The sequence below is a fragment of the Pan troglodytes genome, chromosome 10 (assembly GCF_028858775.2).
Source record: "Pan troglodytes isolate AG18354 chromosome 10, NHGRI_mPanTro3-v2.0_pri, whole genome shotgun sequence".
NCBI lineage: Eukaryota > Metazoa > Chordata > Mammalia > Primates > Hominidae > Pan > Pan troglodytes.
The window spans coordinates 45,532,268-45,548,177 of record NC_072408.2 but is presented as its reverse complement, the minus strand read 5'-3'; the positions used below and the strand labels follow the sequence as shown (position 1 = coordinate 45,548,177).

At 42.4% G+C, this 15,910-nt stretch overlaps 1 protein-coding gene across 2 annotated transcripts in view; it reads right to left on the bottom strand.

Moving 5' to 3' along the window:
• Positions 1-3,047: 3,047 nt before the first annotated feature.
• FAM186A (family with sequence similarity 186 member A) overlaps positions 3,048-15,910 on the bottom strand; it is a 71,018-nt gene continuing 58,155 nt past the window's right edge. The window contains exons 5-8 of one of the 2 annotated variants that reach the window (XM_024347866.3): positions 10,679-10,871; positions 8,440-8,591; positions 7,328-7,513; positions 3,048-4,011 (exon numbers count right to left, since the gene is read on the bottom strand). In XM_024347866.3, coding sequence (XP_024203634.3) covers positions 3,999-4,011; positions 7,328-7,513; positions 8,440-8,591; positions 10,679-10,871 — 544 coding nt within the window. In that variant the 3' untranslated portion in view covers positions 3,048-3,998. Of the gene's footprint in view, positions 4,012-4,062; positions 4,159-7,327; positions 7,514-8,439; positions 8,592-10,678; positions 10,872-15,910 lie in introns of those variants that run through there. The other variant, XM_024347865.3, reaches the window with a different exon arrangement.

Here is a 15,910-nt window from a genome sequence, read left to right as displayed (position 1 = left end):
CCGATGGCCTCATGGGGAGTTCTCTATGATCAGTTGACAGAGGAAGAGAAGACTAGGGCCTGGTTCCAGATGGTTCTGCACAATATGCAGGTACCACCTGAAAGTGGACACCTGCAGCACTATAGCCCCTTTCTAGGACATCCCTGAAGGAGAGCAGTGAAGGGAAACCTTCCCAGTCGGCAGAACTTTGAGCAGTGCACCTAGTTGTGCACTTTGCATGGAAGGAGAAATGGCCAGATGTGTGATTATATACTGATTCATGGGCTTTGGCCAATGGTTTGGCTGGATGGTCAGGGACTTGGGAGAAGAATGATTGGAACATTGGTGACAAAGAAATTTGAGGCCGGGCGTGGTGGCTCACACCTGTAATCCCAGCACTTTGGGAGGCCGAAGTGGGTGGATCACGAGGTCAGGAGATTGAGACCATCCTGGCTAACACGGTGAAACCCTGTCTCTACTAAAAATACAAAAACTTAGCCGGGCTAGGTGGCAGGCGCCTGTAGTCCCAGCTACTCGGGAGGCTGAGGCAGGAGAATGGCATGAACCCGGGAGGCGGAGTTTGCACTGAGCCAAGATTGCCCTCCAGCCTGGGCGACAGAGCAAGACTCTGTCTCAAAAAAAAAAAAAAAAAAAAAGAAATCTGGGGAAGAGATATGTGGATGGACCTCTCTGAGTGGTCACAAACTGTGATGATATTTGCATTCCATGTGAGTGCCCACCAGTGGGTGACCTTAGCAGAGGAGGAATTAAATAATCAAGTGGATAGGATGACCCTTTCTGTGGACACCACTCAGCCTCTTTCTCCAGCCACCCCTATTATCCCCCAATGGGCCCATGAAAAAAGTGGCCATGGTGGCAGGACTGGAGGTTATGCGTGGGCTCCGCAACATGGACTTCCACTCACCAAGGCTGACCTGGCTATGGCCACTGCTGAGTGCCCAATTTGCCAGCAGCAGAGACCAACACTGAGCCCTCGATATGACACCATTCCTCCAGGTGATCAGCCAGCTACCTGGTGGCAGTTTGATTATATTGGACTGCTTCCATCATAGGAACGGCAGAGGTTTGTCCTCACTGGAATAGACACTTACTCCGGATATGGGTTTGCCTATCTTGCACGCAGTGCTTCCGCCAAGACTACCATCTGTGGACTCACAGAATGCCTTTTCTACCATCACGGTATCCCACACAGCATTGCCTCTGACCAAGACACTCACTTTACAGCTAAAGAAGTGCAGCAATGGGCTCATGCTCATGGAATTCACTGGTGTTACCATGTTCCTCATCATCCTGAAGCAGCTGGATTGATAGCATGGTGGAATGGCCTTTTGAAATCACAATTATAATGCCAACTAGGTGACAATACTTTGCAGGGCTGGGGCAAAATTCTCCAGAAGGCCATGTATGCTCTGAATCAGCATCTAATATATGGGACTGTTTTTCCCATAGCCAAGACTCACAGGTCCAGGAATCAAGGTGGAAGTGGAAGTGGCACCACTCACCATCACCCCTAGTGATCCACTAGCAACATTTTTGCTTCTTCTTCCCACAACATTATGTTCTGCTGGGCCTAGAGGTCTTAGTTCCAGAGGGAGGAATGCTGCCATCAGGAGACAGAACAACGATTCCATTAAACTGGAAGTTAAGATTGCCACCTGGACACTTTGGGCTCCTCCTACCTTTAAGTCAACAGGGAGTTACAGTGTTGGCTGGGGTGACTGACCCGGCCTATCAAGATGAAATCTGATATCAGTCTACTGCTCCACAATGGAGATACGGAAGAGTATGCATGGATACAGGAGATCCATTAAGGCATCTCTTAGTATTACCATGCCCTGTGATTAAGGTCAATGGGAAACTACAACAGCCCAATCCAGGCAGGACTACAAATGGTCCAGACCCTTCAAGAATGAAGGTTTGGGTCACTCCACCAGGAAAAAAACCATGACCTGATGAGGTGTTTGCTGAAGGCAGAGGGAATACAGAATGGGTAGTAGAAGAAGATAGTCATCAATACCAGCTACAACCATGTGACCAGCTGCAGAAATGAGGACTGTAATTGTCATGAGTATTTCCTCCTTCTTTTGTTAAAAACATGTTTGTGTGTATATACACTTGTACTAAGAAACTATTTTCATTTTATTTCCTTTTCCTTTATCATGTGACATAAGATTTATTGACTTCATATCAGCATTTAAGTATTGTTAACTTTATATAATAGTATTTGGATTGGGGATTGGTGTCTTTCTGGTTGTACAAGGGATAGTCATATTATATTAAGTGTAATTATGATATTGTTTTTATTTGAAGATTATGTATGATCTCAGGAGATGTGTTCAAGTTGACAAGGGGTGGACTTGTGATGGTTAATACTGAGTGTCAACTTGATTGGATTGAAGGATGCAAAGTACTGATCCTGCATGTGCCTGTGAGGATGTTGCCAAAGGAGATTAACATTTGAGTCAGTGGGCTGGAAAAGGCAGACCCACCCTTAACTGGGTGGGCACAATCTAATCAGCTTCCAGTGAATATAAAGCAGGCAGAAAAATGTGAAAAGGAGAGAGATGAGAGACGGGCCTAGCCTCCCAGCCTATACCTTTCTCCCATGCCGGATGCTTCCTGACCTTGAACATTGAACTCCAAGTTCTTCAGTTTTGGGACTTGGACTGGCTCTCCTTGCTCCTCAGCTTGTAGACAGCTTATTGTGCAACCTTGTGATCGTGTAAGTTAATACTTAATAAACTCCCCTTTATATATATCCTATTAGTTCTGTCCCTCTAAGAGAAGCCTGACTAATACAATCCCCGTGTTGGAAGCCTGGCCCTCCGCTGTACAGAGTTATTGAGGAAGGAGAACAGGGTCTGGAGGCAGCAAACCTAAGGCTGCACGCCAGCTTCCTAGAACTAAATGAAAAGGAAACCCCTAACGTTCCACACACCTAAGTAACAAAAGGACCAGAGGCTACTCCCTTTGACCTTTTTCTGTGAGGCAGATGGGAAATTGGCTGCCCTCAATGAATCAGACTGATTGCAGGCCAGTCTTTGTTTGCATAAAAGTGTAATTTTGAGACCGGGCGTGGTGGCTCATGCCTGTAATCCCAGCACTTTGGGAGGGCAAGGCAGGTGGATCACCTCAGGCTGGGAGTTCGAAACCGCCTGACCAACATGGAGAAACACTGTCTCTACTAAAAATACAAAATTAGCCAGGCATGGTGGTGCATGCCTGTAAACCCAGCTACTCGGGAAGCTGAGGCAGGAGAATCACTTGAACCCGGGAGGCAGAATTTCAAGAACCGAGATCGCACCATTGCACTCCAGCCTGGGCAACAAGAGCGAAACTCTGTCTCAAAAAAAAAAAAAAAGAAGTATAAGTTTGTAACTTCACCCTAGCCTCTGATTGGTTGCTTTTTGCTGCAACCAATCAGACTGATTGCAGGCTACCGCTTTATTTACATGAGGTGAGCATGAAGTGATCAATAGGCAACTTCTAGAGGGTATTTGGACCCAAGAAGATTCTGTATCCAGGTCCTTGAGCAGCTGCTCGGGCCACTCCTGCACTGTGGAGTGTACTTTCATTCTCAATAAATCCCTGCTTTCGTTCTTCTGTTGCTTCATTCTTTCTTTGCTTTGCTGGGCATTTTGCCCAATTCTTTGTTCAAAATGCCAAGAACCTGGACAACTTGTAGTCACAACCCTCTACTGGTAACATTATGATTTCCCTTCATTACCAATCATAACCACCCTCTAATTCTTCAGGGGTGTCTGCTGGTTTTTAGTTTCCTTCATTATACTCATTTATTTCTTCCTTCTGAGGCATCTTCGGGTTTAGACTGGGAGAGGCAGACTGTGCCACTTTGCCATCATGTTAGGGGCCCATAATGATGTCCCTTTCATGACTCAGCCTACCCCAGGGTTGTTGAACCTTTGTGTTTCCAGTAATCTAGAGCAGAAGATACTCTTTCTTGAGTGGTCATAGTAGTAGCCCAGAAATGAAGATGTTCAACCTGAAGAACTGCAAGGAGAATATAAAAGCAAAGGAAAGACAAAGCAATATATACGCATGAAAGAGAACAAAATAGGCATTTTACTGAAAGATACTGAAATGTACTTTCAACATGCTTGTATTTAATTTTACAGTCATTTGGGAATCTTCTTAACCCTGGAAATGAGACAAGAAAATTAACCTCATTATAAATTGCTTTAAACACATTTGTGGGAATATAGGTGAGTCATAGGGAAAATAAAAGTGCCTCCAGAACTCACAAAGATAAACTAGTAAAATCTGTATGTAATCCTTTTTTTTTTTTTTTTTTTGAGACAGGGTCTCCTACTGTCACACAGGCTGTAGTACAGTGGTGCCATCTCAGCTCACTGCAACCTCTGCTCCCTGGGCTCAAGCAATCCTCCCACCTCAGCCTCCCAAGTAGCAGGGACCACAGGTGCACACCACCATACCTGGATTTTTTTTTGTACTTTTGGTACAGACTGGGGTCTTGCAATATTGCCCAGGCTGGTCTTGAACTCTTGAGCTCAAGCAATCTACCTGCCTTGGCCTCCCAAAGTGCTGGGATTACAGGTGTGAGCCACTGTGCCTGGCCTGTAATCCACATATATAAAGTTACATAAAGGTGACAGAATGCCTTGAAGACCCAAAATCAGGAAGAAAAGGACTTGGCAATAGCTTATTGCTTATTAGACAGTATTCTTATACCTAAAGTTAGAACATGGCTTAAATATTGATAATTAATGATTGTTATTTCCAAGGATAGACCTGTCTGTATTTTTTAAATTTTCAGTGAACATGCATTACTTAGGCAATTGGAAAAAACTGAATATTATTTTAATGGAATTTTCATAGGAAGATAATTATATAAATATACAAAGTACTTCAAAGATATTTGGTGTAGCATTGTTTGCAATGTTGAAAAATATCCAAATTTCTATCAGTAGGAGAACAATTCAATAAATTATGATATATCTATACAATGGGCCAGGTGTGCCTGTAATCCCAGCTACTTGGGAGACTAAAGCAGGAGGGGATCACTTGACCCCAGAAGTTCAAGGTAACAGTGAGCTATGATTGTGCCACTGCACTCTAGCCTGAATGACAGAGCACGACCACGTCTCTAAAAACAAACAAAAATACAGATCTACAATGAATATCACACAACCAACAAAATGATGATGTAGCTCTATATTTATTAGCATAGAAAAATTTCAAAGATGTACTGTTTAATGAAACATATAGTAGGTTTTATTTTTTATTTTATTTTATTTTTTATTTTGAGAGAGTCTTTGTTGCCCAGGCTGGAGTGCAGTGGCACGATCTTGGCTCACTGCAACCTCTGCCTCCCAGACTCAAGCCATTCTCATGCCTCAGCCTCCTGAGTAGCTGGGACTACTGGTGTGTGCCACCATGCCCAGCTAATTTTTTGTATTTTTAGTAGAGACAGGGTTTCACCAAGTTGGCCAGGCTGGTCTCAAACTCCTGGCCTCACGTGATCCACCTGCCTCAGCCTCTCAAAGTGCTGGATTACAGGCATGAGCCACCACTCCTGGCCTCGAAGTAGGTTTTAAAACATGTCCAGGCCGGGCACGGTGGCTCATGCCTGTAATCCCAACCCTTTGGGAGGCCAAGGCAGGTGGATCACCTGAGGTCAAGAGTTCAAGACCAGCCTGGCCAACATGGTGAAACCTCGTCTCTACTAAAAATACAAAAAAAATTAGCTAGGCATGGTGGCATGCACCTGTAGTCCCAGCTACTTGGGGAGGCTGAGGCAGGAGAATCACCTGAACCCAGGAGGCAGAGGTTGCAGTGAGCCGAGATTGCACCACTGCACTCTAGCATGGACGACAGAGGGAGACTCTGTCTCGAAAATGAATAAATAAATAAAAATAAAATAGTAAACTGGAAATAAGAGTCTGCAGGGATTTAGCATGAGTAAGAAGTGGTTAGGTCAGAAGGATATCTGACACTTGAAGCTAGTAATGGAATGTAAGGAAAATGAAACTTTAAAATTTACATATTTTGTCCCAAAGCCCTATAATCATTAAATTAACAATATTATCTCTCAAAATAACCTAAATTAATTAATTTAATCGCTATAAAAGGGAAAATCAGAGACCAGAAAAAATGTTGCTTTCTGATTATAACCTAAGAGTCATGCTTATTCAACTTAATGGTTACATTTGGTTTAATAACTTTTTTCCATAAACTCGTGCTCATGATATATGACTTTATACTGTATACATCAAATAGTAATATTTTTCCTAATTTTTTCTGTATTATAGAATTTTAAATGTCTTATTTTATGCTGTCTGCCACCTGGACAAATTTGTGAATTAACACTACTTTTTTTTTTTTTTTTTTTGAGACAGAGTCTCACTCTATTGCCCAGGCTGGAGTGCAGTGGCACAATCTGGGCTCACTCCAACCTCCACCTCCTGGGCTCAAGCAATTCTCCTGTCTCAGCCTCTGAGTAGCTGGGATTACAGACGTACACCATCATGCCCAGCTAATGTTGTATTTTTAGTAGAGACAGGGTTTCACTATGTTGGCCAGGTTGGTCTGAAACTCCTGACCTCAGGCGATCCACCCGCCTCGGCCTCCCAAAGTGTTGGGATTACAGGCATGAGCCACCACACCTGGCCTAACACTACTTCTTACGTGAGGACTTAGATTTCACCAGAATAAATCAGACTGCTCCTGTGAACTCTTGCAGATTAACAAAAGTTCGATTTTCTAAATTCTTGATTTAGAATATTAAATAATTATCTGTCCTGAAAGAGTTAATGCAGACTCTAAAGTCCGTATTTCCTCTGGAATAATTTCTAGTGGTTTAAGTGAGAATCTGGTTCAACAAATTTTGGAAATGTGGGGTCATCTCTTCAGTGTATCCTAGGAAATAAACACCTAATTTACTCAATTTGGGTCTAGATATGATAATTGCACTTAAGGTCATGTCACTGAATCATAATATGGAGAAAAGCATTCTACAATGGTCTTTCTGGTACTTCTATTAACAAATCCCCAAGGATGGAATTAAAAGTGGACCTATCTAGTGTTAGATTAGATTCATGGTATTATAACTGGTTTTTTGTTTGTTTTACATTATTCAGTGGTGACATCTATAGGCCTATGATTAGAAACACTAACAGACTAATGCTGAATTTACCTGTACTATTTTATGACTGGTGTGAGTCTAACCTCATACCAAACATTACTTTTGGTTGATGTACCTGGTGCTACAGGAGAAAGTCAAGTTAGGGAACCAAAAGGTATATGATCAAAGGCCCAATTACCAGAGTGCTTCCAGTCCATAACTTACCGTGATTGGAGGGATGCAAGAGATTTTCGGAAGGTAGACTGTACTTCTAACTGAAGCAGCCTGGGAATATCTGGGTACCCACCCAGCTGGGCCCAGAGTGAATGCATAGATGTCTTCTCTGCTATTGGGTAGCTTGAAGTGGACAGATCAACCTTCCAGATGGCCTCTGTCTGGTCTTCTTGTTGCCTACAGAATCAGAGAGCATAAATTGGGAACGCCAAATTCTCCTGAGCTCCATAGCCCATCAAAATATATCTTATTCTCCCCTCTTCACTGCCACCTCGTCCTATAATGCCTTCCCCTTGCACTGACCAGCATTAGCTATGCCCACTTTGACAGAGAGATGGATGAAAAAGCAGAATTCGCTGAGTTACCAAAGCTGCATTTGCATGGCTTCACCTAGTAATCCATTTTAAAACTACCATTTTAGCTTCATGGCGTAGAGAGACCACATAACTTTCCCCCTTCCTTCCCAAAGCTCCTGCCTCCTTAAAAAAAATAGAAGAAAAAGAAAAGATAATGCTTCTAAGTTTCTTTATTAAATATTCTTAAAAGAATTTGTTTTTTAGTAAGAAAGAATCAGCTTTATTTTTAGAGGAACTCACAATCCAATGTTAAATATTTAAGTAGAAATATATGTAAATTAACCTATTGCCAATTTAGCTAAGGGAATTAATACTCCTTTTTTTTTTTTTTTTTTTTTGAGACAGAGTTTCGCTGTTGCCCAGGCTGGAGTGTAATGGCACGATCTCGGCTCACCGCAACCTCTGCCACCCAGGTTCAAGCGATTCTCCTGTCTCAGCCTCCCAACTAGCTGGGATTACAGGCGTGCTCCACTATGCCAGGCTAATTTTGTACTTTTTTAAGTAGAGATGGGGTTTCTTCATGTTAGTCAGGCTGGTCTTGAACTCCCGACCTCAGATGAGCCACCTGCCTCGGCCTCCCAAAGTGCTGGGATTACAGGCATGAGCCACTGCTCCCAGCCTAATACTCCTTTAGACTCTCCATTGCACCATTTGATAATTTTGGAGAAAGGGAAGTTCTTGGGCAGGGAAAAAAAATTAGGTCCCACATATCGTCCAACGTTTAATATCAGTCTTTCTAGGACATACCTAAATTTCTTGAATATGTCAGAGGTTCTGTCCTCTTCCATTAGTAATTTTAAGAATGGCTTTTGAACAAATGTGGTAGAGGCAGGTATCTGCTTTTCTTCGATGATTAAGGGGATAGGTTGACTAAGATTCAATTCATATATCTTTTTGAGCTATAAAGAAAAATAGATCAGAAAAAGGAAACCATGAAAAGAGACAGAATCTTTAGAAGGGTCTTCAGAGCTGGCCCTAGACTAAACTGTGACTCCTCCTTTTCCACGGATTTGCAAATCCTCTCCCTACTCCACCCACCTCCAACGTGCGTCATTTCAGAGGTGGCAGCTCTGCTACATAAAAACCTTTGTCCTACTTAAGCTCAAGGCCTGGTCCTCTTATTTTCTTGCTGTGAGACTTTGCGATAGTTGCTTAATTTATCTGCACTTCTTTCTCCTCATTTCTAAAACAGGGATAATAACACAGGGTTGTGAGAATTGTAAAACACAGTATATATGGAAGCACTTTATAAATTGTGAAGCAGTATGCAACTGTAATGATAGCCAGCGTTTACTAAATACTTACTGAATGTCAGACACTGAACTAAGCATTTTCCATATATTAGCTGATTTGGTATTTATAACAACCTTATGCAGTACGTATTATAATTACCCTTGTCTTACAGGAGGAAAATCTGAGGCTCAGAAAATGTAAGCGGCTTGCATAAAGTCACTTAGCTAGTATGTAGCTAGCCTGATTTGAACCCAGACAATCTGGTAGCGGAGCTAGCCATCTTGACCACCATGCTGATTCAGTGCAAAGTATTCATTCATATCTAACCTCTTATCCCTTTTGCTTTTTTTGTCTCCTTTCTCCAAGCCTTGATACCCATACCTCATCCTCTGGATTCTGGCTTCCCTGGCCCCAGACCCTTATTCCTCTTCTGAAATGCCCTAGGCATTGTGATTCCTGTTAGATAATGCATGTTGCTGCCAACCCATCTTGCTTTACTCTATGTACATTGGCCATATTTGCCAAATCAAAAAAAGGAGAATATTCATTTTTTTGACAAAGAGCTGTAATATTTAAAATATAACTGTTCTGGGCCGGGCACGGTGGCTCACGCCTCTATCCCAGCACTTTGGGAGGCTGCCATGGGCGGTTCACTTGAGGTCAGGAGTCCAAGACCAGCCTGGCCAACATGGTGAAACCCCATCTCTACTAAAAATGCAAAAATTAACCAGACGTGGTGGCAGGCACCTGTAATCCCAACTACTCGGGAGGGTGAAGCAGGAGAATCACTTGAACTCAGGAGGCGGAGGTTGCAGTGAGCCGAGATCACGCCACTGCACTCCAGCCTGGGTGACACAGTGAGACCTCATCTCAAAAATAAATAAATAAATAAATAATAAAATAAAATATGACAGTTCTGAAAATTTACAATATATGTTTGACTTGGATTAGGCTCTGATGAGAAGCCTCTCTGCACCTTCCAAAGTAGCAAGTAAACTAATCTTATAAATTAATCGATTTTAAGGAGAGAGAAGGATATACAGATATAAAATGTTTCTAGAACCACAGCTTGTAATATTTATTATAAGAACTCAGGCCAGGCGTGATGGCTCACGCCTGTAATCCCAATACTTTGGGAGGTCGAGGCAGGTGGATCACCTGAGGTCAGGAATTCGAAACCAGCCTGGCCAACATGGTGAAACCCCATCTCTACTAAAAATATAAAATTTAGCTGGGCATGGTGGTGGGCGCCTGTAATCCCATCTACTCGGGAGGCTGAATCGGGAGAATCTCTTGAACCCAGGAGGTGGAGTTTGCACCGAGTCGAAATAGTGCCACTGTACTCCCTGGGAGACAGAGCAAGACTGTCTCAAAAAAACAAAAAACAAAGCAAAACAAAAAAAGGCCATTTGAAAGACGGAGGCGGAGATTGGAATTATGTGGCTACAAACTGAGGAATGCTAAGGATTGCCCATAGCCACCACAATCTAGGAGAGAAGCATGCAACAGAATGCCCTCTCAGAGCTTCTAGAAGGAACCAACCCGGCAGACACCCTGATTTCACTAACTTCTGGCCTCTAGAACTGTGAGAGAGTAAATTTCTGTTGTTTTAGGCTATGAAGTTTGTGGCAATTTGTTACAGCAGCCCAGGAAAGTAATATGACATGGTGTCTCCAGGTAAATGTCATTTACAAAGCTTACCACTTTCATGTTTTTACAACATGCTGAACAGAGGGAGTGGAAAGCAGGTTACCTGGTTGAATACATGTATCATTTTCTTCAGGCACTGATTCCGTTTCTGCCCTAGAGACTTCTGCTTCTCAGTCCAGACCTGCATCACCTTTTTCCCGTAGTCATCAAGTCTGCTCAGCATCATGTGGAGGTTCCTGGCCTCATAGCCTTTCCCAGTATTTTGGATGGCTTTTAGTCGTTTCATTATGTTGTTCCTTGAAAAGATTAATAAAAATTAGAGCGATAATAGTTGCAGACCCTACTTCAACAAACTTGTCCTCAGTTTCTTTTTTTTTTTGAGACGGAGTTTCGATCTTGTTGCCCAGGCTGGAGGTGCAATGGTGCGATCATGGCTTATGCAAACTCCACCTCCTGGATTCAAGAAATTCTCCTGCCTCAGCTTCCTGAGTAGCTGGGACTACAGGTGTGCACCACCATGCCCAGCTAATTTGTATATTTTTAGTAGAGACGGGGTTTCTCCATGTTGGTCAGGTTGGTCTCAAACGCCTGACCTCGTGATCCACTTTCCTTGGCCTCCCAAAGTGCTGGGATTACAGTCCTGAGCCACTGAGCATGGCCTCTTTTTTATTTTATTTTATTTTTTTGAGACAGAGTCTCACTGTGTTGCCCAGGCTGGAGTGCAGTGGTGTGATCTTGACTCACTGCAACCTCTGCCTCATGGGTTCAAGCAATTCTCATGCCTCAGCCTCCCAAGTAGCTGGGAATACAGGTGTGCACCACCACGCCCAGCTAATTTTTGTATTTTTAGTAGAGATGGGGTTTTGCCATGTTATCCAGGCTGGTCTTGAACTCTTGACCTCAAGCGATCCTCCTGCCACAGCCTCCCAAAATGTTGGGATTACAGGAGTGAGCCACTATGCCCAACCTGTCCTCAGTTTCTTTCAATTCTCTCATCATCCCCAGTAAGTAGAGAAGGATGGGAAGCTTGCTTAATAAGACTTTAATCCAGTTCCTACAAATGAACCTTCAAAAATCTATATGATTATCAAAATTTTCATTAAGTCTTCACAAAGTTTCCAGTGTTAAAATAGTGTTGCTTACAATTATTTTAATATATTTTAAAAGCTATGCCAGGTGAAGTGGCTCATGCCTGTAATCCCAGCACTTTGGGAGGCTGAGGTGGGAGGATCGCTTGAGGCCAGGAGTCTGTGACTAGCTTGGGCAATATAGTAAGACTCCGTCTCTGCAAAATAAAAATAGCTGGGCATGGTGGCACATACCTGTAGACACAGCCACTCAGGAGGCTGAGGTGAGAGGCTTGCTTGAGGGCAAGACTCCGACTCTTAAAAAAATAGTTAAATGTGGCTATTTGTAATAAAAATTACCTTAGGGGATAAGATAGATCATTTTTTTTCATATGTATAGATATGTGTAAGACACATAGAAGGTAAGGCCAGGCACAGTGTCTCACGCCTGTAGTCCAAGCACTTTGGGAAGCCAAGGCTGGTGGATCACAAGGTCAGGAGTTCAAGAGCAGCCTGGCCAACATGGTGAAACCCCATCTCCTCTAAAAACACAAAAATTAGCCAGGTGCGGTGGCAGGTGACTGTAATCCCATCTACTTGGGAGGCTGAGGCAGAAGAATCACTTGAACCTGAGCAACAGAAGTTGCAGTGAGCCAAGATCGTGCCACTGCACTCCAGCCTGGGCAACAGAGTGAGATCCTATCTCAAAAAAAAAAAAAAAATGACACATAGAAAGTACTTAATACAATTATGGAAAAGACAGTGTCCTTGCCTTCAAAAGCACTTATAATCCAGAATAGGAGACTACGTTACTTGTAAAAAAAAGAAATAGAATGAAATAAATGCTAACTAAATAGGCTGCAGGAGCAAAAAGGAAAGCATAGTTAATTCCAGTAAGGGTAATAAGGCCGGGCGCAGTGGCTCATGCCTGTAATCCTAGCATTTTGGGAGGCCGAGGTGGGCAGATCACGAGGTCAGGGGCTCCAGACCAGACTGACCAACATGATGAAACCCTGACTCTACTAAAAAATACAAAAATTAGCCCGGTGTGATGGCGGGCGCCTATAGTCCCAGCTACTCAGGAGGCTGAGGCAGGAGAATCACTTGAACCTGGGAGGTGGAGGTTGCAGTGAGCCGAGACCACACCACTGCACTCCAGCCTGGGTGACAGAGTGAGACTCCATCTCAAAAAAAAAAAAAAAGAGTAATAAAGAAGGCTTTATAGGAAGCCTTCTGTCAAGCAGAATTTTGTCAAGCAGAATTCTGTCAAGCAGAATTCTGTCAAGCAGAATTTTGAGGGACAGTCATAAAAAGATTCTCCCTTTCTCTCTCTCTCCCTACTGCCCTCCTATAATGTATTCCACCACATTGTGGTGGTCCTAAACAGAGTTTTGCCATCCTCATTCTACAGAAGAGGAAAAGAAATCTCAGCAAAGTTAAGTGTTTTTTCTAATGTCCCATAATTGATAAATGGTAGATTTGGGAAGCAAGCCCAGAACTTCTTTCTTCCACAATGCCAATATTTCTCAAGGTGTAGACTCTGATCACCTAGACTGAATCATATGGGGTAGAGGGGTGGGGTGCTTGTTGAAAATGCAGGTTCCAAGGTACTTCTCCATACCTTTTGAATCAAAATCTTAGTGGTAGGCTTCAGGAATCTGCATTTTAAAATCTCAGGTAACTCTTACTTTACTAAAGTTTGAAAAGCATTGTGCTTACGAACAGAACAGGGAAGAAGGGGATGAGGAAGTCCAGGTGGAGAAATCCCATAAACAAAGGTAAGAAAACGAAAGTTATATTTTGAGAGTGATGAGTAGTCTGGGGTTTTTGACCACAGATATGTGAAAGGATATAGTGGGGGATGAGACTGGAATGGTTGGATAGTGAAAGATGAAAGGCTTTCAAAGGTATGTTAAGGAGTTTGGATCTTATTTTTTTTTTGGTAGATGATGGGGACCCATCAAAGACATTTTTCTAAATATATGTATTTTATATACATGCGTATATATATATTGCCTCAGGTGAATCAGTGAGATTTACCTGAGATTTTATTTATCCATCTCTATCTATATTGAGAGAGAAGAGAGAAAGAATAATTCTTTAGCTCTTAGGTTTCTTTTGTGGGTTATAATGAATACTTTAGAACCTACTATATATATGGATCATTTAATACTTAAATTATTATATTTGTATTTAATATTTAAACATATTAGATTTTTAAATTTTCCAATAAGCCTCTTCACACCAAATATTTCCTGACATTTTCCTGTCTAATTACACAGGCTTTTGAGATTTCCTTATCATTTTTTCTTATTGAAATCATATTTCACTGCTTGGAAAAGTTTAACTTCAAACTTAGGGACTTTATTTTTGGAGGTAGTTTTAGAGATAATTTTTTTTTTTTTTTTTTTTTTTTTTTTTTAGACAGGGTCTCTCTTTGTCACCCAGGTTGGAGTGCAGTGGCACGATCTTGGCTCACTGCACCCTTGACCTTGTGAGCTCAAGCCATCCGCCCACCTCAGCCCCCTTGGTAGCTGGGACTATAGGCACACCGTCAGGCCTGCCAATTTTTTTTTTTTTTTTTTTTTTAAGTAGAGATGGGGTTTTACCATATTGCCCAGGCTGGTCTTTAACTCCTGGGACCAAGTGATCCACCCACCTCGGTTCCCAAAGTGCTGGGATGACAGGCATGAGCCTGGTGAGAGAATTCATTTTTAATAATCTGAAGGCCGGGCGCGGCAGCTCACGCCTGTCATCCCAGCACTTTGGGAGGCTGAGGCGGGCGGATCACAAGGTCAAGAGATCGAGACCATCCTGGCCAACACGGTGAAACCCCGTCTCTACTAAAAATACAAAAATTAGCTGGGCGTGGTGGCAAGCGCCTGTAGTCCCAGCTACTTGGGAGGCTGAGGCAGGAGAATTCCTTGAAACTGGGAGGTGGAGGTTGCAGTGAGCCGAGATGGCGCCACTGCATTCCAGCCTGGCGACAGAGCAAGACTCCGTCTAAAAATAAACAAACAAACAAACAAATAAACAAACAAACAAAATCTGAGCATTCAATCCAGTAGTAACCATGGGGGTATCTTATTATTTAAAAGCCTCTATCTAGAATCATGGCTATTCATCCTCCTTACCTTTTGTTTCCACTGTCTTAGCCAATCCCACTTACGTTGATAAACCATTGCCCCGTCCTAAGGAATATTGATTTTTAGATAGAGATTCTTTACATTTACTGAGCATCTACTATGGTAATACTACTACTGTACTACTACTGTTGTGCTGCAAGCTACATATGTTATTTTATTTAACCCTTTCAACCTTTCATTTTATTTTATTTTGAGACAGAGTTTCGCTCTTGTTGCCCAGGCTGGAGTACAATGGTGCAATCCCAACTCTCTGTAACCTCCGCCTCCAGGGTTCAAGCAATTCTCTTGCCTCAGCCTCCCGAGTAGCTAAGATTACAGGCTGCACCACCACGCCCATCTAATTTTTGTATTTTTAGCAGAGACGGGGTTTCACCATGTTGGCTAGGCTGGTCTCGAACTCCAGACCTCAGGTGATTCACCCGCCTCAGCCTCCCAAACTGCTGGGATTACAGGCGTGAGCTACCATGCCTGGCCTCAACCATTATTTGAAGTAAATATTATTATATCCATTTTACATGCAACACATTTAAGTCTCAGAGAAGTTCTGGAAATTTGAACCAAGATCTGCTTGACTTCAAAGTCTATGTTTAAGAGAAAGCATGATTAGGATTTGAATATAAAAACCATTACAGTTACTACTTTAAGACAGTGTAGTATAATAGGTAGTATAGTATACTATATAGACTTTGGAAATTGATTTTTAAAAATTCACTTCTACCACTTATTAGCTGTGTGATTTGGGCAAATAGGATGAACTTTCTGAACCTGATTCCCATTCTTCCAGTTAAATGCAATAATATATCTGAAGTTTGTGTTTGTTGTAGATGCATTATAAGCCCCTGTATGCACATAACTAAATTTACATAATTTATTTTCATTTAGTTTCTCCTTGTCCAGTGTTTCCTCCAACAAGTCCAGATTAGATTAGCATGATTCTCCCATAAAATTTATATTTCCTTTAGTCTATCCATTTTTACTGTTTCAAGACTGTAGTAATTTTTTTTTTTGAGACAGGGTCTCACTGTGTTGCCCAGGCTGGAGTGTAGTGGTGCATCCATGGCTCACTGCAACCTCAACCTCTCAGGCTCATGGGATCCTCCCACCTCAGCCTACCAAGTAGCT